The sequence below is a fragment of the Rhinolophus hipposideros genome (assembly GCF_964194185.1).
Source record: "Rhinolophus hipposideros genome assembly, chromosome: 12".
In the NCBI taxonomy this organism is placed as follows: Eukaryota; Metazoa; Chordata; class Mammalia; order Chiroptera; family Rhinolophidae; genus Rhinolophus; species Rhinolophus hipposideros.
In genome coordinates, this window is record NC_138058.1 from 65,020,026 (window position 1) to 65,046,519 (window position 26,494).

General features: G+C 35.6%; 1 protein-coding gene across 2 annotated transcripts in view; it reads left to right on the forward strand.

Moving 5' to 3' along the window:
• The window catches only part of WDR35 (WD repeat domain 35), a 55,608-nt gene that overhangs the window by 1,011 nt on the left and 28,103 nt on the right, over nucleotides 1-26,494 (forward strand). The window contains exons 3-12 of one of the 2 annotated variants that reach the window (XM_081069721.1): nucleotides 5,838-5,909; nucleotides 6,954-7,046; nucleotides 8,553-8,681; nucleotides 12,016-12,149; nucleotides 12,996-13,161; nucleotides 13,289-13,434; nucleotides 16,618-16,743; nucleotides 19,595-19,780; nucleotides 23,204-23,236; nucleotides 23,595-23,655. In XM_081069721.1, coding sequence (XP_080925847.1) covers nucleotides 5,838-5,909; nucleotides 6,954-7,046; nucleotides 8,553-8,681; nucleotides 12,016-12,149; nucleotides 12,996-13,161; nucleotides 13,289-13,434; nucleotides 16,618-16,743; nucleotides 19,595-19,780; nucleotides 23,204-23,236; nucleotides 23,595-23,655 — 1,146 coding nt within the window. The remainder of the gene's footprint in view (nucleotides 1-5,837; nucleotides 5,910-6,953; nucleotides 7,047-8,552; nucleotides 8,682-12,015; nucleotides 12,150-12,995; nucleotides 13,162-13,288; nucleotides 13,435-16,617; nucleotides 16,744-19,594; nucleotides 19,781-23,203; nucleotides 23,237-23,594; nucleotides 23,656-26,494) is intronic. The other variant, XM_081069722.1, reaches the window with a different exon arrangement.

Consider the following 26,494-nt stretch of genomic DNA (forward strand, 5'->3'; position numbering starts at 1 on the left):
GAACTTGATGGAACATGGGCTCATTTGTCTGAGAGTTGCTCGTGTTATTGTCAGTATGCAATTTTAATTTTTTAAAAGCATCTCCCCCCCCCCCCAAACCCGAACACTTGGTGGTGTTTTACTAGAGTAGTTTTGCAATAAAGTTCAGAGAATATTGAAAATAAACGTCAGATGGCTTTTGCTGAAGTTCTTAACGGAAAATGAAAAGGAATGAAGAATGAAAACTGTCACTGTTGTCTGTGCTATGTCTATTTATTGGGCTATATTATTAGGAGTCTAATAAAAATGTGGTGAGTCAGTATTTCAGTGAGGTCACGGAATCGTACATTTTGGCAGATTCTTTACAGACCTGTGTTCTCCTTTCTGTTTGTCAGATATGTTGATTATGTACCACGTTCCCAAGAATAGAAAATGGGATTAAAAAACCATTTTTATTATTAAGTCTCTTGTATTTACAGCTTGATTCCTCTTTTTCTAGTTCTCTGATATCATAGCAAACAGTTTCATAGGTGTTTAGCATCCCTAGTGTTCTAGATTGGAAATCTAGACAATCCCCAATTCAAATTGGAGATCAGATAAGGAGATTGGAGTTGGAATCTCAGCTCTGCCATAAGACTACTGAATGACTTTCAGCAAGTTGCTGACTATCTTTGGGCTTTAGTTCACTCGTTTGTAAAATGAGGGATTGAACTAAATTACGTTGCTTCTTAAACTTTATCAGGCATAAGAGACATCTGCTGATGTTGTTAAAATGGATTTCTGGGCTTCAGCCCCAGGTGGGATCTGAGAATATGCATTTCTAGTGATACTCATAATGCTGGTTCTCAGTCCCCACTTTGAGTAACACTGCTTTACAGCTTTGAACGTGTATTTATAAGTATTCATTGATTACTTTCTAAGCACGGGATGTTTAACCTTTGCTGTTTCATTTGACTTCACAATAATCTTGAGAGGTAGGTATTCTAGATAAGAATATTGAGGTGCCGATCAGTTAATAACTTGTCCAAGGTCACACAGCCAATAAAATCCCAGACAGAGCTGGGATTCGAAACGAATTGTCTCACTTTCAAGCCCTTGTTTTTAACAAGTGCACAAGGGCTCATGAACAGCCTAAGCGAACAGAGAATAGTTGTTTTGATGTGCTAGATTAATTATATGAAGTAAAAGACAGATTTGGAAGGTAGATACTTATGTACCAATTAGAGTTTGGCTTCTGATGTTTAATAATTTAATCTCTCTTCTTAACTATCTTAAAAGAAAATAATTTTTCTTTGTTATGTTTCTCAAAAGTATATGTATATGTACGTATGTATTACTGTATTTATATATACGCTTTTATTTTCCTTAAAATATGTAGCAAAGTTTAGTTATGTTAAGAAATGCATTCATTATGTTTAAAAATGAAGGCTTTTCAAGAAAAAAAAAATAGTTCTTTTCCTGTTCCGCACTTTTAGCGAGCAAGATAGAACAATAAATTCTTGACAGAAGTGGAAAATGGAGTAAATTATTTGTTTGGGAACTTCATAATGAGTGTAAGTCACGTTGAAAGAGATAAATATGAGAAATATGGCCGGAAAATTCTAGCAAGATCGGTGTATTGTAGTTAATAACAATAGTTGTCCTGTAGCACATCCCTCCAGGAACAACCACCAGTTGCCATGTGCCTTCTACATGACAAGCACTGTGCTGTGGTAAAGAGGTGACATTGTAAATGCTGTTGTGGAGCTTATCTACAGGGTAGTTAAGTGATGAGCACTCATCAATCCGTACAACAACCCTCTACATCAATAAAACGTCTTTTACAGCGTCATGTTTAATGGGTGTTTAGTATTCCATTATATTGGTATATAATAATTTACTTAACCAGATATAATGTTGGACATTTAGATGGTTCCACATTTTTACTATTAAAACAGCAATATCTTTGTGTCTAAATCTTTGCATGAACCTTTGATTACTTTCTAGGATAAATTGCTAGGAATACAATTCACTAGATCAAAGGTCATGCATATTTATAAAGGTCCTGAATAGTTTAGCCAACTTACATTCTCGAAAGTTTGCACTACTTTGATTCCCACTGGCAGCATTCCCGTGTCCACTCCCTTGCTTTAGAAGGAAAGGAACTAGAACAGCATTTCCCCCATCTGGTTACATCAGGTTAAGAAGGGAAGGTGGGTAATTCTTCTCCCATAGGGCAACTTACATAAGTTTTGCTGGAGCCCATCTCCTCTCACCTTCTCAGGGACCTCATTACTATTTACCTTCTTGACTCTATTTTCTCTGTCCTTCCTCTCCCTCACCAGTGACTTTTATGTTCCAAATTTAATGGATAGCTTTCTTGGGTTCTTATCAGCATTGCTTCTTCCTTGAACCATTATTTGTCAAGACAAGATGAGAATGTAAATGTTTTCAATCATTGTTGTATTTATACATATTGCTTTCTCCCCTTTCCTCTCTGGTAAGATCTCAGCCTCTTTACTAGATTTTCCTTCTCTTCTAACTGTTGGAATTCCTGAGAACTTGGCTCTGGACTCTCTCCATTTTACATGCTCTCTAAACTAATTCTTTCATTCCCATGGCTTTAAAGGCCACCTATGGGGTAATGATTCCTAAATGTATCTCTCCAGCATGGTCCTGATTTTCAGACGTAGACATCTCCACTAGAATCTTTCATAGGCATCTCGTACTTACTGTGTTTAAAACTGAACTCTTGATCTTCTCCCAAATCTTTCACTTCTCTTCATTTCAGTATGTATCTTAATTTTACCCATTTGCTCAAGCTAGAAGCCCCTTCTCCCTCCCTCCTTAACGCCACCTTCATCAACATCCCTATTGCTTCTATCTCCAAAGTGTATCTGAATCCATCCTTTCTGTCTTCCCTGCGACTTCTCTAGCGTCAGCCACTGTCATTCCTCACCTGGACTGCTGATGAGAATCAGTTTCCCTCCCTCCATTGTCTCTTGTCTCTTTCTAGTCTGTTCTTCACACACCAGCCAGAGTGATCTTTTCTTTTCTTTCTTTTTTTTTTTTAAAGGAACCAGATCATGTCATTTCCCTGGCAAAAGTCTGAAGGGCTGCTGGCCTGGGCCAGAGTTGTTTGTGATGGGGTTTGAGGGTAGTGGCCCTGACCAGAATTGAGATGGCATCTCTTGCTTTTCCAGCCACTGCTGCCCAGGTCTCCATCCATTCATTGTTATGAGGGGAGATATCTCCCTAAAACAAACATTTAGATCGGAGAAAATGTATTCCAAGACCATGCAAGCCAACGGCAGCCATCTGCCAGTCCTCCAGGGACTGCAGGCAGAATGCTTCAGCCTCCAATGTGCCTGTGCAGCAAGAGTGACAGGAGAAAGTTCTTGCCTTCGTTCTAGAGGTGTTCATATCCAGACCAATTTCCTACCTAAAAGATGTGCTGGAAATGTAGACACACGCGGATGTGCCCGCAGTCACCTGCACTCATTCACACAGAGAAGCGAGGCAGCCAGGTGATCTCAGTCTGGAGAACTGAGAACTGGTAGCAGCTCCTTCTCAGAATTCCACTCTCTCTTCAAGTGTTGCAGTGTCTTCCATATGTTTTGATTCTGCTTGTCAAACTTATCGTGTAGCATATAATAGGAATTTCTCTTGTAATTAGGCTGCTAACAACTTTTACGGATGCAAATAAAAGCTAACAACTTTTGTGCATGCAAAACGCAAAGAAAGACTGATGTTTACAAAGATCCGTCAGGTTTTCCTAAGGTAAAGGTGTGCAAAGATTTAGTGTGCTTGGTTACTGGTATTCTTAGCAGGATCTTCTGTTCTCTTATACCTTTCATTCTCAGTCACTTTATTACAGTTCTACCTTTTCAAGTCCTGTGGACTTTTGAGTTTCTGGGAGATAACTTTGGATTGTTGGAATCACTGATTTCGTTCTGAAATTCCGCTGCCTGGTTCTAAAGGCCTTATGTTATTGGTGCCTTCTTTCATCAGGCCTTTTACATCCAAAGGTTACTGGCATGTGCTTTTCAAAGAATTATGTCAGTATTACCAGACTTTCGTTCCCGTGCCAGTTTGGTTTGTTACCTTATTGGCCACGGGGATTCCAGTAAGGTAACTCACTGTAGTCTGGGATATTGGTGGCTTTAATCTTCTTCATTTAAAACTTTTGGCCTTTTTTGGAAATCAGAACTTTCAGATGGGTTTTGCAAATATCTTATGTGTGATCAAGTTACAGAGTTGCTGCCAGCAGGAGACAATGTTCAGATGTGGATATTTTTTCAGCATGTAAAGCGGAATTTCAAAAACTGATTCTTCTCATTTGTCAGCATATGTTTTGTGAAGAGTTCCTGTGCTTTATGGTTTAACAGAGAAAACATGTCCGCTGTGCAGAGCTGCGATTCAGACATATAAACAAATGGAAAGATGAAACAATGTACTTGATCACATTTTCAAATATATTTGGTCCTATAAGCCATTAGAATTCTCACTAATTTTACTTGGTTACAGTGACCGTTGCTGAAGGCATTAGAATGGATTTTCAGTGCTATTAGAAAAATGTTTCCATCAAAGTTTTTAGAATACTACAATAAGCTTTAAGTGTATAGTATAATTTTAAAAAGATTCAATGAGTGAAAGAACCCTACGTTAAATAATGTTCACTCTAATGTGTTTGTCAATATTTATTCTATCTTAATCGTTCGACACATTATTGTGGGGGTATAGACGCGTATTCATGTCTTGCCCAAGACAGCAACTAGATAACTCGAATCAGTGGTTTTTAAGGAACTCAGCTATTTTTTCCTGATGTTTTTTTGAGCAGAGACTACATTTTTCATACTTTTTAAAAGAAACATGTTACGTGAAAGTAGAAATTTTTAGCATCAACTTTTATGTTTCCCATTCTCACAAATTTTTAGGAATCTAAAATTCTTACAAAGATTTCGTAATTTTTCCTGTGCCTAGCACTCCTGCCTCATCATGTATGATTCTGCTCTAATTCAACCACAAGGGCCTTCTTTCAGTTTGTCAGAGTCTCTGCACTTCTACCCAGCGCCTTTGCACTTTCTGTTTCCTCACCTGGAATACATCCTTCCTTTCCCTACCCTGCTGTGCTTATCTCCAGTTTATGCCTCAGTCTCAGTTTAAATATCTTTTTTTTTTTTTTTTCAGAAACCCTTCCCTGGTTCTTCTTTCCTCCGATCTGAATTAATCCCCCTCTTTTACTGTCTCTTATTATGCCTTTACTTCTTCAGTTTATATTTACATATACACGGACACATTTATGTGGGTATGTGAGTGTGTTTTTAATATCTGACTCCTCAGTAAACTACAGGCTCTCTGAGAGGAGAGGCCTTCACTATTTTGTTCATCATTTTATATCCAGAAACTTCCACAATAAATAGCACAGTGTAGGCACTCAATAAATATCTGTTGAATGAATGAATGAATATAAGACTCTGCCAAATCTAGTAAAAACCAGTTTTCAAAGTCTTTGCTTTTTGATCCCTCTTGTGCTTTAGAGTTTTAAATTTATAGGTCGTAAATATTTCTATTTGTGATCTTTTGGGAAGGAATAAATAGTAATAACAATTACTAAATATTGAATATATTATGTAAGCAATGTTCTTTTATACATTTTGCTTTATTTTGCCAGAATAATATCTTTGCAAGGCGGTGTGTATTGTCCATGTTTCCCCCGTGAGAAAAATAGGTCATCATGAGGCATACTTTAAAAAAAAAATCTTTCTAATATCATCCAGGAATAGGAACTCCTTTCAAAAAACTGCAAGACGTATCAAAGTGTTACAATCTGTCACTTACAAATATTTGCCATATTGTTTCTTTTTTTGTTTTTCTAGATGATGCAAAATTGAGGGGTCTTGCAGCCCCTAGTAACCTTTCTATGAACCAAAATCTTGAAGGTCATAGTGGTGAGTCGTGCAACTTTTAAAATCGTATTTGAATAGTATTATCTTTAGACACTTAGAAACCATCTACTTAATGCTGAATTGTTATCACTTAAAAAATGGTAATATTTGTAGAAATCATTTTTGAGTCATAATCAGTACAGCATACAGTCATTCAACAACTTTTACATGAGTATGTATCTTCAAAAAATCTGAAAAAAAGTAGCTGTTATTTTATATATTAGAAAATACTGTTACCTGTCTATGCACAGATATAATCCATTCTTAATATCTGTCCCATGGTCCTAGATTAAAGTAGACGAAAGAGACAACAACTGAATGCACTTTGTGATTCTAGATTGGCTCTTGGGATGAGAAAAACAAGTATCTAAAGGACGTTATTTAGACAATTGATAAAATGTGTATGTGGACTGTTGGTTAGAGAATAATATCACATCAGTGTTAAATTTTTCCTAATTTGTAATGTGGTTATGAAAGAGAACGTCCTTATTCTTAAGAAATACACACTTAAATATTTAGGGATTAAAATCCTAAAAAACAAAATCAATTATTTATATAACTCAGAGATTTAAGATATACTCCAGAGTATGTTACTAATAAAATGGAAAACAAAGGGGGAAGAGAGATTAGGGGACATATCAGCCACCAACAAATACTTCTCCCCGCCAAAGAAAAACAAAAACAAAAAAATGACAAACAACCAAGTACCTAGTGTGATGTCCTTTGGGCATTGTAATCCTTGGGAGTCTGGCCAATGGGGTAAATCTTACATTTGTTTCTGTCATCAGATATATGGTAGCTGTGGTAGCTGACCATAGCAGGTGCCTTTGTTGCCATGAAATAGGAAAAAACATGAAAAATAGTATTATGCATTCTTATAGAAAATGAGTGATAACAACAATTGCGTCCTATGAATATTTTTGACTAATATTAAAAACTGGTTAGTTGCACAGGAATGGTAATTGATTTTAACATGCTGTTGGTGTTATAGTAAATTTTGAAATTGTAGCCTTTTTGTACTTTCTAAATTGTTTTGTATTTTTGTAGGTTCTGTTCAAGTTGTAACATGGAATGAGCAATATCAGAAGCTGACTACCAGTGATCAAAATGGGCTTATCATTGTTTGGATGTTATATAAAGGTATATATAGTAGGAGAGCTTATTTTATTTTTCACAAATTGGAGTCTGAATTACAGTATTTGGATATGGAAATAACATCTTTGAAATAGGTCCCTTTTAACCAGCAACAGTTCATCCTGACTGCGTAGGGATGATATTTCTGGATTTATTGCTGCCTATTTATCTCTTTAACTTTATTTCCTTTGAACTGTGACCTTACTTAGCAAAATGAATTAGGTGATTGTTGGTTATCTCCAGAATGAACTTAGACTCTTAGCAGAATAGTTTCTGCTTGAGATATTATTTTCCAGGTTTCCAATAAGAGGTAGTTTCTGTGTGGTCAGTGATAAGACAGTAAAAACACATTTATTAAGAAGTCAAAGGCAGTAATTCATTTCTTTTATTGAGTCAGTTAGCTTCCTTTTCTTTCATGGATACAGATTTTATCTCAGCTCTGACTCCTGGCTCACAATTTGTGCCTTTTGCTCACAAGACAGAGCGAGAGAAGGATTAATTTAGGTACATCACTGTTCTGGGAAAAATAACTCGTAATACATGTTTTCCTGAGGCCTGTAACCCTCATCTTTAAATGAAAAGGGTACCTTAGTTCATGTGTATTGTTTTGAAGACGTTCAGGGTATACCATTTAAAAATTCTTAGTTAAAAAAATCTGCTGTAGTACACATCTTTATTGTTTTTTAAAAAGTTTATGTGAGTGTAGGGAGTAGAGTACGAAAGTCTGGGAGAAATTTTGTCTTTTCCCAACGTCGGTCTTCCTGGGCCTCACTTCTGACTGATAATCCCCTGCTCTAACTAATTTCAGGTTACACGATTATTCGCTTTAGGCCAGAGTTCCCTACATCACAATGCAGTAACACCTTTTGAAAAACAAAAACTCAACAAAATAGCCTTGCAGTTTGCCTCACATTTGGCTTTACCTTGAGAAGTCACATCTCATGCCGACCCTGTGTATAAGACTTCTTTGGTCATTCAGCAACACTGATGTGGTATCACTAATGTGATATGAACTGTTTAAAATTTTTTTCAATCAGGTTTAGACTTTTTACCTAATATGCTTGTATTTAATTTGCTTATAATTAATCATTGGGGGATTTATGCATACATTTAAAGTTATTGTGGCTATTGTTTTTTTTCCCTTGGTTATTATCTGAAGTGTGTTCAAATGGGAAAAGTTAGGCTTTGAGAAAAATCAGTTGTCTTGGCCCTTCAAAAACAAATGAAATTTTATTATTAATTGACAGAAAGAAAGGGAGGAAGAAAAAAAAAGATAGACTTTTGGTATGTTTTCTGTGATAATCTGAAGGAATTATTAGTCAAAGACTAAGTTAATTTTTAAATTTGTTTGTGCTGGATGTGAAGGTTTTATAGTTGGATGTCTCTGATTTTGTAGAAAACTTTGCAGTTATTTATTCCGCGTTGTATTTTATGGAATGTTTTCAGCTCTTAAGAACCGTTTAATAGATGCGAAAGTTTGACTTGTAATTTTTTTTAAATTTGTCATAATAGGCTCTTGGTATGAGGAAATGATCAACAACAGAAATAAATCCGTGGTTCGAAGTATGAGCTGGAATGCTGATGGACAGAAGATCTGCATTGTGTATGAAGACGGGGCTGTGATTGTTGGTTCAGTGGATGGTAATGCCTGTTGCACACAGAACTAAGATCAAGACTTAGCTGACATTTTTATGATTACAGGTTTAAATTAATTATCAAATGCTAGCATTCTGACAGCAAAGTAAAAAGAAAACAGTTGATATATAATTTGGTGACATTCAAGAATCATTTATTTCTAAATCTATTCAAATATAAAAACCTGTTTCTTACAATGGCACTGAAAAAAGTGAATTAATTTTTCAGGATAATTTTAAGGATGTCTGCCTAATTACTATACAATTTATCTTTACACTCGTTATATTGTATTATAAATATGTAGATTTTTGTTTCAAAAAGTATATAGAGATATAATAATGTCTGGTTATTTTTTTAAGTTGAGGTGTATTTGACATAGGACATTAATTTCTGGTGTACAACATAATGATTCGATATTTCTATATATTGCAAAATGCTCATCTGGTTATTTTTTTAAAAGAGCTGAACATGTTATTGTTAGTTGTGTTTTATAGTCTTAAAACCTATGTCTTTCAAATTCTTGTTTGTAGGTAACACTGGACTTCTGAAAGTCTGTGCCTTTGTTTTAGTATGAAACTGTCTATAGAGAAAAAATGTATTTTTAAGTCATGTTCATTTTTGTGAGTGTGTGTGTGTGTGTAACTCTGTGTATTCCACAGATGTTTCTGAGAGTCTACAAAATCACAGCTGTAGTTTTAGGCACTAGGTACAATAAAAAAATATTCCCGCTCTAGACCAGGAGAAATGGGTAAGCAGTCAAGCATTATTACAATGCCTGTGGTAAGTGTTTAGACAGGGAAAACACAGCAACATGTAGAATAAGTATGTATTTAACCCAGACTTGGAGGAATCAGGGACGGCACCCTGGAGGAGGGGATATGTATGCTGAGGCATTAGCCACAAGTGAGGTTGGTGTGCAGAATGGGCTATGTCTAAGAAATAGCATTTGAGGAGGTCCACAGAGGTTGAACTTAGCCACATTTGGGGTATTGAAAATCAATACTATTTGGAGAATCAATATAGTATAATACTAGGGGGGAGAGTTGTACGTGATGAAATGAGAGAGATTAGCAGAGGCCAGACCATGAAGATTATAAGTTATACAAGGAGTTTGGACTTAAGTTGAACAGCATTGGGAACCCAATGAAAGATTGTATGAGTGGGAACAATGTGACCAGATTTACTTTAGAAACATCTCTGTGACTGCAATATGAAGAGTGGAGAAAGGAAAGAAAGGGGGCAGGTGTACCAATTAGGAAATTAGTACGTTAATTCAGGTGTCCGATGGTGGTGGATGGTAGTCTGAACCAGGGTAATGACGAGGAGGAAGAAGTAAGTAGACATATTCTAGAGATACTTACAAGGTAGAATAGTTAGGACCTTATTGTCGATTGGAATTGGGATGAGGGGACTGAAGTATCTAGGGTGAGAGCCAAGTTTTTAGCTTTGACAATTGGATGGATGGTAGTGCCTTTCATTGAAATAAGGGATGAGGGAGAAAGACTGGTTTTGAGGGAAGATTTCAGATTTGGACTTGTTGACTTTGTCATGCCATGGGACATCTAAGTAACTACGTCTAGACCAGGGGTGTCCAAACTGTGGCCCGCGGGCCAACTGCGGCCCGCAATCCATTTTTAATTGGCCTGCAGCAAATTCCAAAAATATATTTAGTTTACTTAAATAAACTAGGTGAGGCAATACGTACTTCACCTTGAGTGAGTGGCCCGGCTGTTTGTGTATTTTACAGCATATGGCCTTTGGTGAAAAACGTTGAAAAAGTTTGGACACTCCTGGTCTAGACCATTGTTAGGCATATATGTCTGCATTTCAGAAATATATAGGCTGAAGCCATAATTTTGGAAATCACCAGTATATGGAAGGTGATATATTCCAATTTAAACCGTTGGAATAGATGAAAAACCTAAAGGCCGTCTGTGGAGTAAGAACCAGTGTCATTCAATAAATGGACAGAAGAAGAGAATTCCATAAAGCGTACCAAAAAAGTAGAAGTCTTAGAGATAAAGGAATACACAGATTCATAGAAACCAAGAAGGGAAGGGATGGTCAAAAAAAGAAAAGAAAAGAAAAGTATCCTTGATTTAGCAACAGGCCATTAGTGACCTCTACGAAGGTGTTTTTGTTGAAGTGGCGGAAGCCACATTGGGTTAGGTTGAGGGTTGAGTGGGAGGTGAGGAAGTGGAGACTACAGGTATAGATAACTCTAGATAACTCTTTGAAGAAGTTGGGCTGGGAAGGGAATGGTAGAAATAGGTAATGGTAGAAATAGGTGGTAGCTAGAGGGGAATTTAGGGTTGAGGAACTGTTTCTTGTTTGGTTTACTTTTTTTTTTACAGGACTTTATTGGGGAACAGTGTGTACTTCCAGGACTTTTTTCCAAGTCAAGTTGTTGTCCTTTCAGTTTTAGTTGTGGAGGGCGCAGCTCAGCTCCAGGTCCAGTTGCGGTTGCTAGTTGCAGGGGGCACTGCCCACTATCCCTTGCGGGAGTCGAGGAATTGAACTGGCAACCTTGTGGTTGAGAGGATGCTCTCCAACCAACTGAGCCATCCGGGAGCTCAGCAGCAGCTCAGCTGAAGGTGCTGTGTTCAATCTTAGTTGCAGGGGACGGAGCCCACCATCCCTTGCGGGACTCGAGAAATTGAACTGGCAAGCTTGTGGTTGAGAGCCCACTGGCCCATGTGGGAATTGAACCAGCAGCCTTCAGAGTTAGGAGCACGGAACTCTAACCGCCTGAGCCATTGGGCCGGCCCTGTTTTGTTTACTTTTGTTTGAGGTGGTAGTTTTGAAGAGGAATAGATCTGAGTATGTTTAAATGCTTATAAGAAAGAGCCTGAAAAGAAGAGTTTAAAGAGAAAGAAAATGTAGATTATCAGCAGAGGGAGATCTTTGCAAAGCTAGGAAGGGATTAGATCAGAGAATAGGTGGAGGGATTAGCTTTAGATGGGGATTAGCAGAAAGGATAAATGTGTATTCAGTTATGTTCTGAATGTTTGAAAGTGGAAATGAGGGATTTTTTTGGAAAGTTATTTTCTTTCCAAAGTAGTAGATGAATTCATCTGCTAATTAGAAGTGAGATCCTGGGTCAGAGTTTAGAAGAGAAGGGAGAAAGTTGGAAACACTGCTATTTCAAATGTTTACTAGGGTGTTTGACATCCTAGTAGTTGCTCAACAAATAATTATTGACCAAATAAAGTGAATAAACGTATGAATGCTGTGAAGAATGTGAGAGCTCTTTGGTGAAACAAAGATTTTTAGAGCAGTTGGTGGAGAATCATAACCTTGAACTTTTAATGAAATAATTATGTTGTGTGTTTTGTTTTAGGGAATCGCATTTGGGGAAAAGACCTGAAAGGTATACAGTTATGGCATGTAGCATGGTCTGCAGATAGTAAAATCTTACTGTTTGGAATGGCAAATGGAGAAATACACATTTATGATAATCAAGGGAATTTTTTAGTAAGTATATATATCCATGTATTTATTAGTTTTATTTATATAATTTTATATTCTTTATATATTATTGATATATGTATACACCTTTATTTATTATGATGCTTTGTGTAATCAAGAAAGTCTTCAAGTTTTTTTCCAATCGTCTAAAATTTTGTTTTATTAAAAAAAAGCCTGGGTTGCTTCAATTAATGCTTTTAGTTCTGATGTTCTGGTAGCTGGAAAGGACAAGATTTCAGTGTACTGAAGCTGAGGGATAATGAGTAGATGACGTGCAGTTTAATCTTTGTGTCGTCTGGTACCTGAAGCCAAAGTTTACATGAGATACCAAGAATATTTTTGTAGCAAGCAACTACCAGTTGCTTATAAAAAGAATGGAAGACTTCAACAGTAAGGGACAAAAATCAGGTCCTGGAAAAGAGGCAAAATAGAATAGGCTCAGGTAGCATAATCCCAAGAAAATCTGTGGCTTTGCGTGATGTAGCTATGATGGATATCTGATCTTATGGGCAGTTTTGTTTTTAGTCAGGGTTAGGACATTGCATAAAAACAAAACTGAAACTGATACTAGTCAACTTTTTATGTGACACTTTGCTATTTTCTAAGTACTTTCATATACCTCTTATTTGGGTCTCCTAAAAACTCTATGATTTTTTTTGTTTTTTTGAAATCCTCATTTTGCAAATGGGGAAAACTGCAACTCAAGTGATTTGTCCAGGGTTGCTAAACTAGTAAGGGATGGGGCTTGCATTTGAAATCAGATTTTTAAATCTTGCTTCCCGTGTTCTTTCTACAATATTCTTACTGACCTGTTTTAAAATATAGAATATTAACCTAAGTGATTTTATTTAGATGAAAATGAAACTGAGTTGTTTGGTGAATGTCACTGGAGCCATCAGTATTGCTGGAATTCATTGGTACCATGGCACAGAAGGCTACGTGGAGCCAGACTGCCCCTGCCTTGCTATTTGTTTTGACAATGGGAGATGCCAGATAATGAGACACGAGAATGACCAAAGTATGTAATATTTCTTCTTTTTTTAATGTGGAGAATTAAAAAAATACTTTAAAATTGTCCTTAACATAATAAAGTTCTCTAGGTTAGCTATTTTACCAAAGTTGTCTCATTTTTTCTTTTTGACTAGATCCTGTTTTAATTGATACTGGCATGTATGTCGTAAGTATCCAGTGGAACCACATTGGCAGCGTGTTAGCTGTGGGAGGCTCCCAGAAGGCTGTCACTCAGGATAAAGATATAAACATTGTGCAGTTTTACACTCCATTTGGCGAGGTGAATGTTTAAAGATTTTGTCTTCTTTTTATTTAAATATGCAGTGAGTAAGGAATGGGAAAAAAGAATTGAGGAAAGGGTATAAACATGTCACGTTTTTTAAAAGGGACATTTTCAGTAAAAAATGATGAAATGTCAGATGTATGTCTTTGAATAATCCTCGTAAGTCTTGTATATTATCATATAATTTATTTTATAATCTGTACATTTAGAAAAACCACACGTTTCATATAAGAAATCACTATGGAACAGTTATTTAGAATATTTTCTTTATGATCTGAACATGCACCTATTTTCACAGATAGTTTTAGAGTTGTTTTTAGTGTGATTAATATTTTAGATTTTTAATGTGACATATTAAATTTTATTATTATTATAGATATTAAACATAAGTGTTTGTCTCTCCTTCCCCCAAACTTCTATTTTTTTTAATTTATTGTGTAATATTTAACTATTTTAAGAAAATCTATCTTAATAATTAATCTTAGATACTACATTAAAATATAAGCATTGTTTTCATAAGTCTATATATTATCCTTCTCAGTATTATTAATAAGTTTAATTTTAAAGAATTTTCTTGAAGGAGTAATGGAAAATAACAAATAGGAGAATTAATATATTTTGAATTTTAAAAAATTTAGAAAATGAGAACTTATGAGTAACTAAGCTTAATAATGTTTTACCTATTTTTTTTCTAACTCTAGACTATATTCAGTCCGTTTTTGGATGTCCTGTTGGTTTTTATAAGTTGACCATAGATTTCAAAAATATGTGTTTTTGGCTACACAAAAGGCTTCACCAGTTGTTTTAATATTTTAATATTAATGTGGTTTAAAAATTTCTGTAAGAGTAAGAAATGGTGTCAGTGACGCTTTTGAATCAATATCTCAAAGTTACCCAGAAGAAAGTGCTCTAGAGAGTAGATGCTCTCTATACATTGTTAGCTAATAATATTTCTGGTAGATGTAAAAGCTAAGGAAAAACAAAAGCATAGTTCTCAAAGCTTCTAAATAATTAAAAATCTGATGTTTGTTTCAGTGTTTCTAACTTCCTCCTTAATTTACATTCTTTTTGTTCATAGCCATTGGCTTATTTATCATTATATTGTTTTATCTGCTTATTTTCATTAATTCAGCCTTCTCCAACTGAAAAACATGGATTCTAAAGCCTTATTTGCTTTATCTTGCAAAACAATGTGATACGTGTTAAATTGAAAACTGTGAGAGGTTTCTGGTATAGTTGTAATTGAAAGTATCTGGTGACTATATGGGGGATTTATTTTTGGACCTATGTTATTAAGATAGGGAAGATAACTTGGAACAAAGGTATCAAAAGGTTTAAACTTAAGGAAAACCAGAATGAAGAGTTCACTTTCGATTCTGAGGGATAAGGTCTTCTGGTTTTTGCACTGTGGTCTTAGCCATGGGAGGGAGTAACGGAGCAAGGGGTTTGTAGTCAGGTTGACCTGGCTTTGGCTTTGAATTCCATTTCCACCATGTAGTTTCACTTAGAGAAGGTATTTAACCTCTGAGACTCAGTTCACTTATTTTCTGAAGTAAAGGTAATACCTCATGGCTCTGCTGTGAAAATTAAAGAAGATAACAATGAGAAAATGCCTGTCTACCACGGTGCTGAGTGAATGCTTACTCAGAGTCCGTTTTCTTCCCTTGTTGTTGCTACCACCTGGCTGGTGTGCAGTGAGGAGATGATCTTATTCTCCTCCTAGTGTGGGTTGTGAATACCAAGAGAGCTGTTGTGAGCGTCCCTTTGTTCCCTGTGGTTTCGTACAGGTACCAGAACAGGTAGAGTGGACCCTCCAGGTTAAAACTTTCCCCCCCACCCTTAGTTTCCCTGGCAAATGGAGTGTAATACATTAAGTTTGACTTTATAGCATATCTACTTAACAACAAGGGATACCAATATAATTTATTAAAATTCTCAGGATTATACTCTTCTGTCAAATAAGCATGGATTAAAATGTTTTCTTTTTATGGGCACATTTAATGGGCACATTAAAAAGCCTTTGTATTCATTTATCTACTTATTAATTTAGCCATGAAATGTACTGTGTTAGTGTATGAACAAAGTCATGTGAAAGCATGACACATTTATTTATTTACTAGACATTTATTGAGTGCCTCTTTACCAAGCACTGTATTAAAGCATAGGGAAATAAATGTGAATATGATAAGGTTAGTGCTCTCAAGCAGCAGCTCACCGTCTAAATTCTCCGGAACCATAGGAGGAGGGGAGAGGCAGGACATAATATTTAAGTTGTATTTTGAAGGATGAGCTCCAGGAGGACAAGTATCAGCGAGGATAGGGAAGTGTGGGGCGAAGGAATGGAGGATTTCAGGCAGAAGGGGTACTGTATGGGCCAAAGGTGTGGAGGCACAGTAGTTCCCTCGTGAGTGAGCGCACAGGAATTGTAGTGTGTCGGCTAGATAGTGCGGTACTGAGCCAGAGAGTGTAATTTTGTCTCTGACGGGAAAAGGCATTGTGTACTATGCTAAGGTTGTGATGGTGGGGATTTATTAAGTTTTAAAAAGTAGTACATGTTTTTTAAAGCAGGGTAGGATATGACCGGATTTGTGTTCCAGAAAGATAATTGTGACAGTAGAGTAGAGATTGAATTTGGGAGTAGGGGGTGGGAATGAGGAAACAGATGAAAGGTGAAAATTGCAGTTAGGAAGCTATTACCATAGTTCATTCAAGAAGGGGAAGTTGTGGGGGGTCGATAGACGGAAAGCAATAGGACTCGGTGGATGAAAGAGAGGTAAGACTTAAGGACCGAGTTTACTATTACGATAATTCATTGATTCTAAGAAGCACAATTTTTTGCAACTCTAAAATTAGGAAGTATCTTATCATCAAAGTTGCCTTATTTTAATTAGTAATATGTTTTTTCTTTCCTTAGTTGTACATAAGACTCAAGATGCATGTTTAAGTCTCTGGTATCTTAGATTTGATGAAATTTGATACTGAATTCTTTGGCTATGGTTTGTAAATTTCTCCTATCATGTATAAGTTTTTCATTATAAAAATTTAAGGAATGATTTTGAAATGAGTATTCACCTTTCGCAAAATAATTTTCATATCGGTTTTGATTTCTGTGAAGTGATTGGTGGTAATATGTATTTTCTTTAATTGTGATACTTTGGTTAAATGTAATTGTTTTTACAGCATCTGGGTACTTTGAAGGTTCCTGGAAAGCAGATGTCTGCACTATCTTGGGAAGGAGGCGGACTGAAAATTGCACTAGCTGTTGATTCTTTTATATATTTTGCAAATATTCGACCTGATTATAAGGTGAGTGTTATGAGCAGTTGACAAAAAGCTGTTTTTCACTAAATAATTTTGTTATACTTCAAAGTATAGTGCATGTTTCTTGCATATAGTCATATCTGTTTTGTTTTAGAAACCAGCGGAAAGGAGGCTTTTTCAGTGCAGAGCTTAGACCTAGTAAGCTTTTCTGGAATACTATATGTAATTAGTAACATTATTCCAATAGTCAGGGTCTCAGCAGGAAACAGGTGGCACACTCAAAGAAGTCATTGAAGAGAGATTGATGAAGCGTTCATTACAGGGGTATGAGCTTGGTTAAGGGGACCCGTAAGGGATGACAAAGCAGCACCCAGAGACTAGCAACAGTGAGCAAGCTAGGAAGTATTGCTGCTGGTGGAATCCACTAAAGCTATGGCTGTGCAGGAGGGGCCACCCTGCAGGAGCAGAGCCACTCCCTGCTGGCAGGCGGAGACAGCGTGGGGGGTAGGGAGTTAGTAAATACTTTAGTCTTCTCCACCTGCTGGTGTCTTCAAACTAGAAGGCAAGATAGCCTAGGGCATGAAGTTCATAGAAGTCGGCCTCCAGGGCATAGAGCAGGATAGAGAACGGCAGAGAATGGATCAGAAGGGGAAAAGGAGAATAAACAGCATAATAACTAATCAGTATTTTATCCTAACTTTAACATTTGATCAAAAGCCAGTTCTGAATTATGAAGTTGATCTGGTAAACTACTAAGAATACTTGATTCTGGGACCGGGGAAAGTGCAAGATAAGCCTGGAACATCTTACAGTGCTAGAAAGTAAGGAAGTGCTCAAAATCAAAAGGATGGAGGCATGCCAAGTAGACAAGGGAGCCAACCTGTAAGAGTTTCCAGTGGCCAAAGCTGGAACAAGTTGAGCAACAAAATAAATGATGTAACATTGGATTGTAGTCCAAATTATAAAATAAATGTCCAAGAGTACAAATTGATATAAGTGAATGATTTAAATAAATAAATCGGAGAGAAGAAAGAAATCTTCCTTAGAGGGGTATCGGACTTTACATAGAAACCACCCCCTCCAGGAGGTGGAGCACGGTCCCCTCCGCCCTGAACTTGAGTGTGGGTTGCATTTAGTGACTCACTTCCAAAGAGGTGCATATGGGAAGGAGAAAGGAAGAAAGTAACTTAACAAACACTGACATGTCTAGGAGGTCAGTTAGCATCATCAGTGGTGTCACATGGATAGCACGTACCCCTGAAGTGACATGATGAGATGAGCGCTTCACTTCTTTCTTTTCTTTTAGTACTCAAATGTTCATAGCATTTTTATTTGTAATAGCCCAAACTGGAAACAATCCAAATATCCATCAATGGGTAAATGAATACATAGTGTTGTACATCAAGGTCAGACACTTAAGTTCGCGAACTTAATTGTCCAACCTTTTTTGTATGTATACAAATTGTTGTACATATAGCCAGTGGAACAAAACGGAATGAGCTATTGATGCATGCAGCAACATCGATGAATCTCAGAATAATTATGCTGAATGAAAGAAGCCAGACCAAAAAAAAAAAACACCCCAAAAGGCAAAGAACCATACTGCATACCTTCATTTCTATAAAATAGTAGAAAACGCAAACAAGCATAGTGTCAGAAAAGCAAGAAGCTCTTCACTTCTGTGATGGTTTTCCTACAAACGAATAATCCCAATCTGAGCATGAGGAAAACATCAGACAAACCCAAATGGAGGGACAGTACAAAATATCTGACCAGTACTCCTCAAAACTGTCATGGTTATCAAAACCAAGCATGGAGCCTAAGGAGACATGATGACTGAATATAATGTATCCCAAATAGGATTCTGGAAGAGAAAAAGGACATTAGGGAAAAACTAATGAAATCCAAATAAAGTATGGATACATGTGTGTAAAGCTTTACAGAGTTAGTTAATAGGGCTTTATCGATGTTGGTTTCGTGGTTGTGAGAAACATACCATGGTGATGTAAGTTGTTAACAGTAGGGGACGTTGGGAAAGGAGTATAGGGAACTCTGTACTATCTTTGCAACTGTTGTGTAAATCTAAAATTATTTTAAAGTAAAAATTAAAAAATCATGGTACAAGAAGTAAACTATGGCTTAGCTTTGAATAGTAATCAGTCATAATGTCAACTCTGAATATTGATTTATTCAAGATGACGTATAAATATATTGGGAGAGTTAGATGGAAGGGAAGGCTCCAAGTGTCTTAAGTTCTAATCAATACATATGTGATATGGAGATAAATACTCAAACAGTTACAGCTAAAAGGGTTATAAATGGCTACCCGAGAGGAAATTAGGAGGGTTTGTATTTTTGTTTTTGTTTTAAATAAGCATGTAGAATTATTTGACTATAAACTATGTGCGTATGTTACTCTCATAAAAATCATATATAAAAAATGTAGATTAGGGATGGGGAAGGCAAAGCATTTGTTTTTGAATTTGAACTTTTGACAGGGATCACTTTTCCCTTTGTTCCTCATGCAGCTATTATTGACTATTGAAAAATCTGAACTTTTCACCACTTAAGCTTAAATCTTACAAGTTAAAATAAGGATAGTTAAACAAACTAATTTATCTTTGCAGTATATGATATGTTTTATAAATATATGTATTGCACTTAGATTTTTTTGTTATTTTAATGAGAAAAGGTATTAAGCTGAATGTTCAGTCCTTTTGTCTTCCGTTTTCTGAAGGAAATATTTTGTCAGAACTGATAAAACACATACCTGTAATATTTCTAGAGTACAAATACAATAATATGATTTTTATTATATTTCCCAATGTTAAATGTTCTTTCTCCCTTTTTGTTTCTTTCCTTCCCTTCCCTCCTCCTGTTCCCTCTTTCCTCCTAGTGGGGTTATTGCTCAAATACTGTAGTTTATGCTTATACTAGATCTGATCGTCCAGAGTACTGTGTTGTATTTTGGGATACGAAAAACAATGAGAAATATGTTAAATATGTGAAGAGCCTCATTTCTATTACTACCTGTGGAGATTTCTGCATTTTGGCCACAAAAGCTGATGAAAATAATCCTCAGGTAGGTGTTCCTTGATATTTTAAAACTTGGATGGGTTAATGGCTTGACAGAATTGGGCTATATGTAGATGAAACTTCTCAAGTATGGTCCCTGTACAGGCAGGTACAGTGAAGAATGGGTTTGTTGGTCATGTCTGTCTAGACCTCTGTTTTGGAAAATTATGTGACCCCATTGGTTTTATGTCCCTTGATTTTTTTCTTTAATCATCTAATCCACTGACATTTCATATTAACCAGTTCAGTACTGAAGCTTTTTGTCTCTGAAATATATTTAAAAAACCACAATCTGTTTCCAAGATAAAATTCCACAAGCAAAAATAAATATCCAGATGTCTAGTATAATAATCAAGAAATTATATAACAATGACCATTATAACACTTTGGATAGCTTTGACATGGAGAAATATACTTTTATTTAGAGTTATATTGCTTTCAAAATCAATGTCTTATAGTGCAAAACAAATAACATAAATAATGCCTTTGTAAAAAGCATGCTAACAATTTATGTATTTGCAGAAGCACACACATTTTCCAAAAAAGGATTTACCATTGTCTTTGGCTATGTTATAAATTATTTTATCCCGTTAAAAATACAGTTTTCGGTTTAAGTGGTCATTTGAAAAGCCACATGTGGCTCTGTTCTCTCCTGAAACTTACTAAAGCAAGAGTATTATGCAAGGTATTTTTAATGAAGTCATAAGCCCATAGGGACTAGAAAGAGAGAGGAAATGGCAACATAGTTTTGGAGGTTAGAGAGTAGGTGGATTGGTGGTAATTACCTTAGCAGACCTAAGAAAGCTGAATCCTATGCCATTAGCAGAGACAACAAAGAAGCAACCAATTTACATCGCAGAATCCTGAAAAGACAGGGGACTGGATGGTGCCTGGTAGGAGAAAGAAACAAACAGAAAAGCAATTTGGATGTACCGAAAATTATGCAGGAAGGAGAAAACTTAAAAAAAAAAACCAACCCAAAAAACAAACAAGCAAAAGTCATATAGAGAAACTGTTTCCTAGATCCCCTTTCTTCTACTGAGCACATGGGCAGCTGTCCTTCTCCCACCTCTGGAGACTGGGGTTTACTCTCCAGAGAGGATTACAAAAGTCTGCACTGAAGGGCACCCAGTATAGGTAAGGGTGGAGGAAATCTGCTGAAAAGACGACAATTAAATTCAAAGTTTGCTATTCGGTGTCCCCTAGTCATATTTTCCCACTTGGTTCCCAAAACACTGGCAGGTAAGTATATAGCTTCCAGGTAGGAGAGTGGAAGAGTCCTTTCTGGAGAATCTTAGCAGTTTCAGAGAAAAAAACGTCTAAAATCACTTCTATGGGGAGCCCCCCTAAGGAAACATTCCTGCCTGGTAACCTTACTGTGAAGACCAGAGTCAGTGAGACTCACAGACAAATAGATTCCAAATGGCCTTTCAGTTTCACACTCTTAAATACAAGCAGATAGACATGGGTCGTTGGACATTTGAGGAAAGCACGTCGTGCTTTAACAGACACACAAGAGTAAACACAGGCAGAAAAGAACTGGGAGGAAGAAGAATACTTCCAAAGAATCATTTCAAAGTGTCTTCAGAGAATATTATTAACATCCATAAAACAAGGAAAGGGTACCACAGTAAAGGAAGCTTTTGGAAATTGCAAATATGATAACAACAAAAATTTAACAAAAGCGTTAGAAGACAAATAAAGGAAAACTCCTGTAAAGTGGAGCAAAAAGACAAGGAAATGGGTAATAGGAGTGAAAAGATAAGAAAATTAGAGGACCATCCTGGGAGATCAGCATTTGAATAATAGTTCTAAAAAGAGTGAACATGCAAATGGAAGAAGGGTAATTCTGGGGGGAAAAAATTCAAGAAAAATTTTCTTGAGTTTCTGGATTGAAAGTGTCTAGCTCAGTGAATAAAAATATTTCCATATCAAGGCACATCACTGAAATTTTAGAACACTAGGGATAAAAAGGAGATCCTACAAGCTCTCAGAGGGGAAAAACAGACTTCATAGGATTGAGTATCATTATGGTGTTCTACTTGTCAACAGCATTACTTTGGAGAATAGGACTTCCCATCTTGATTTCTATATCTTAAGTAATCTACTAATTAAAATGAAGGTATCATAAAGACATTTTTAGATGTACAAGGTCGCCAGAATTTTGCCTTCCAAGCTTCCTTACCTTGGAAAGTTATAATACTTCGGGATTGGTCTACCAAACAGAGGAATAAAGTAAGAAAGAGGAGGGAACAGAATAATCCAGCAACAAGGTGAGGAGTGGTAGCTGCTGACCATTGTGCACTTGCCTAGGGAGTCATGAGATGACAGCAGGTCACATGGTTGCAGAAGAAATTCAAGATGAAGTTAATAGAATTCTTTATGTGATGGAACCCTTGCGAGGAGACATAATGCATCACTGGGAGGTAATAAATACAGAGAAAGCTGAGCAAGGAGAAATAATAGAGACAATTATCAACTACAGGGAAAGCAAAATGTGCTTGAAAGGAGACTAGATCACGATAGAGGTGACAACTCAGCTGTGACTGGCATTTGTGTAGTCAAAATGACATACCCACTGGATTTTTAATAAAAAAACTTTTAGTTGAAGTATAATAAATGTGTTAAACTCTAAATTCTGATCCAACAAAGTGACAAGTGGAAAGGTGGTGGGATGAAAGTTTATTCCTGTGTGGTGGGAGCCACATTGGGAAAGGGGTGAAAGAGAGCTACCTAAGTATGTAGCTTTAATAGTGGGAAGTCAGTAAATAATGCCCCAAACAAAGAAGTAGCATTGCAAACACAGTTATTTAGATTTGTGGAGGTAAATTTCAAAAAGATGAGTTAAAGGAGCTGAAAGTAATTTCTCTAGGGAGCAAGAAATGGGAAAGTTATGGGAGACTCGCATTTTTAGTAAGAAGTCTCATGGAACTATTTGATTCTATAAACTGAGCACGTCAATGATCAGTAAATTAAAAAAAAACAAATTATTTGTGGTATTTTTTGGCAGTAAGTAAGCTTATTTTAAGTAGTGGGAGAATAAATGATATTTTAGTATAATTATTGTCATTTAGACTATATGAGATGCTGAAAAAGTAAGACAAAGTCTATGTGTAATAGTACATGGAGAATTGACAAACTTGAAATCATTCTAATCAGGAAAGAATCTAAGTTAAATAGTATTCTTAGTACAAGATATAGAAAAGGTGATTAACAGTAAGAAAAATAAAATGATCACTTTAGAATAATATGACATAAAGTATGCACTACGCTTGATTACTTTTTGTAATATTAATTGATAATTATTGGTGTGTATGTTGACTAATGGGCATTTTAAGTTATTTTCATTAGGTTGGATTATGTTTTTTTTCTGAGTTAACTGACTTTTTCTGAATTTCTCATGTCATGCTTTTCATGTCATGCTTCAAAGGAGGAGAATGAGATGGAAACATTTGGTGCAACGGTAACAAATTAAATAAGCTCTTATTTAGCTGATTATAGGATAAAAATGAGTTTTGAGGTTATAGATGATCAGGAATTTTAGAACTAGAAATATTGAAAAGTAGCCAGTGTATTTGTGTTTCTTAAGTGGTCTCTTAAAAACCACGCTGTTCCATTATTGAGAAATCAGCCCTGGTTTTAATTTTAATTCATATTTCTTTATTTTTTAATGCAGTAAATTATATCTGTTATTGTTTGACTTAACAATTTTATCAGTTATTTGTTAGTGATACTTGAAAAAGAGATAAACCTGATAGACATTATTTCCTTTATTGCACATAAGCAGGAGTTCTGATACTTTTTGTTTTATTTGTTCACAGTTTGTGCTAGTTCTTTGTAATTCTATTGGCACACCCTTGGATCCCAAATACATTGAAATTGGTAAGGAAATGTTAATATTTATTCCCTCTTTAATCAAGTTGTATTTGTAAAACTAAGGAAAAAACCTAGCAGTAGTATTATTAATTAGAATGGTGTTCTCCAAAACAAGGGTGAGCATACATCCTGGTTTGCTAGGTCCACTTTATACTGTTGTCATGGAACAGTAATTAACGCTCCATTTCACTGTATTCGCCAGAATTATTCTGGTTAATACAATCAATTATAAGGTTACTCTAGCTAAAATCCATAATAATCTCACAACTGCTGTACTTCCATCATTTGCTTTAAATGGGAAATATAATTGTATAGGAATTGGTATGCAGTATAATGATTAGTGTGTAATAAAATGAAGATTATAGGAAGAATTTTGCCCTTTAGCCACTTTTATTATTAATAAACTGCTTGTAAATACCACAATTCCATAAAAAACACTTTAGCTGCTTGTAAAAGTGAGTTTGCCCTTTCCAGAATTTTCTAATGAAATCAGTCTATTAATAGGGACAGATTTTAAAAATTCCTGACTTTTTGTTTTCAGAAGACATTTGTTACTTTAGATTTACCCCTCCCTGTATCCAACAGCTACGAAAATAACCATTAAAAAACTTTAAATCTTATTCTAAGTATTTTGTTAAAAATTATTACCAAATGTTTTGTTGCCATTTCACTATAATTTCCAAAAGTAATAGTTTTCTTTTAAAGCATATGGTAGTTTATTGGATATAGTATTATAAAAATTATGAGATTTCAAAAATTGAAGACCCATTGATTTATTTTCGGAATCTGAGAACTAGTCCTTTTTTTTTTTCTTTCAGATTTTACGTTTAGCTTTAACAATCAGATATTAATGCCTGCTTTATAAGTGTTTTATTTTGCTAAGCTGTTTGGGTAATACAAGCAACTGTGAGAAATGTTTACTGGCCTCAGAGATTTTATATTTATGTTTAGGGTCTTGGTAACTCACTTTTATATCTTGAAACTTTTCAACCTCATGTCTTATGTTCATTGTTACTTAGACATATTTATATGTTTCTATGTATATGAACATACATATATATATATATATATATATATATATATATACATGTTAAAGGATTATCTTAAAATTATTACAGACTTGTCAAATGAATATTTTCTATTTATGAGAAACATAATCTAAGGGGTAAATTCTGTTATATGCTTTTTCTTTTAACATCAAGTTTTAACTTAGAATCATAGTCAGATAGGGTTAGCCTCAAAGCATTTTTGATTGCAGGTAGTTCATTTTTTAATAAAGCCAGATGTAAGTCCCTCACCTTCATAAAATGGCAAATGCTTGAGGGCATGATTATTTGTATTTTTAGTCTTGAAACTTTTTTGCAGTCTCGCTGGCTGAAATTTTAACAAACAGTTCTTTCATTGGTCTGTAGTAAACTCAGCCAAGACTCAACATTTTTGATTCATACATATCCTGTAAAATTCCTTTTTTTTTTTTAAAGTTTCTATGCCAAATTTTCATGAGGACTAGAGGCTAAAGCAAAGAAGTATGTAACTGATATTGTTCTGGAAAGTGTAATTTTTTTCTCACTCTTCCTCCTGACAAACACTATAGAAACTAAAAAATAACTTTGTACATTGTCATAGATTTTTACTTTGTGAGGCTGTGTTGTACTGCACGTGGAGAAGTTAGGTACCCTTTTTGGTGTTCTTGTTTTGAGCTCTCAAAATAAATACCTTTGGTATGTTTTTATTCAAAGTACTTAACTCTGCATTGTGATTCTTGATTTTTTTGTATATCTTCCCCTACAAGATTTTGAGCGTCTTAAAGATCTATATCTTATTCATTTCTGGATCCTCACTGTCTAACACTGTGTTTGTCCTGTAGCAAATCTTTATTGAATAGATGAAAATATTTGAAATATAATCCATTCATTTAGCAAATCATCAATGAGCATATACTATTTCAGGAACTATACTGGGTACCCGAAGGGATGAGAGATTAATTAGGATATTTCTTGTAAGATGTCTAAAGAGATAATTAAAATATAGTTAATCCATTGAACAATGACTATTGCTCCCCTACTATTTTGTGCTAGCTATTTTAGTGCTAGGTGCTAGATAAATGGATATTAGTGCATAAGGATGTTAGGGACATCTTTTCTACCAAGAGAAGCTTTCATCTGAGCTGAGTTTTGCAGGATAAGTATTTCCCTAGGTGACATTTTAAGGAGAGAAAGCAGCATTTGCAGAGGAACGAAGGCCTGCCAAGTGCCTGTGCTGCAGCCCTTTTGGTGGGAGCATGTGGGAGTGTCCTACTGATGGTCTGTGACACGTGCCCTGGCTCTTATTCATATTCAAGAGAGGTAAATTGAATATGAAACATCTCAGTGCAACTTCAGTTTGCCAGCTCTTTAAAGGGCTGAGAAATGAATAAGTGGAAAAGCGGGGAACATCAGATATAGACATTTATTTCGGGCCTCAGCATTTAAATATTACAAGGAGGTTGTACTTATATGCAAATTCATTGGTTGTTTTAAATTATTTTACATGCTTGCTTGGCTAGGAACTACTACTTATTAGTGTTATAAAGTTCAATTAATGAAAGCTTAATTACTTTCTTAAATTTTTTCCCCCAGTAATCTTTTATTGATATTATGAGTTTCTCTTTCCAGATATTGAATAGTTGAGAAGGACATGGAGTGCTTTTATCCTGGGTGTGAATTTTGTCTTCTGACTTTTCCTTAGAGGCTTAGTTCTAGGACTAAGTTCTTAGTTCTAAGAATTAATCTACCTGGATGGGATGGATCTTTTAATAAAGATCTAGCATAATTTATGTAGATAGGGGTTAGCTACCCATGTGAAT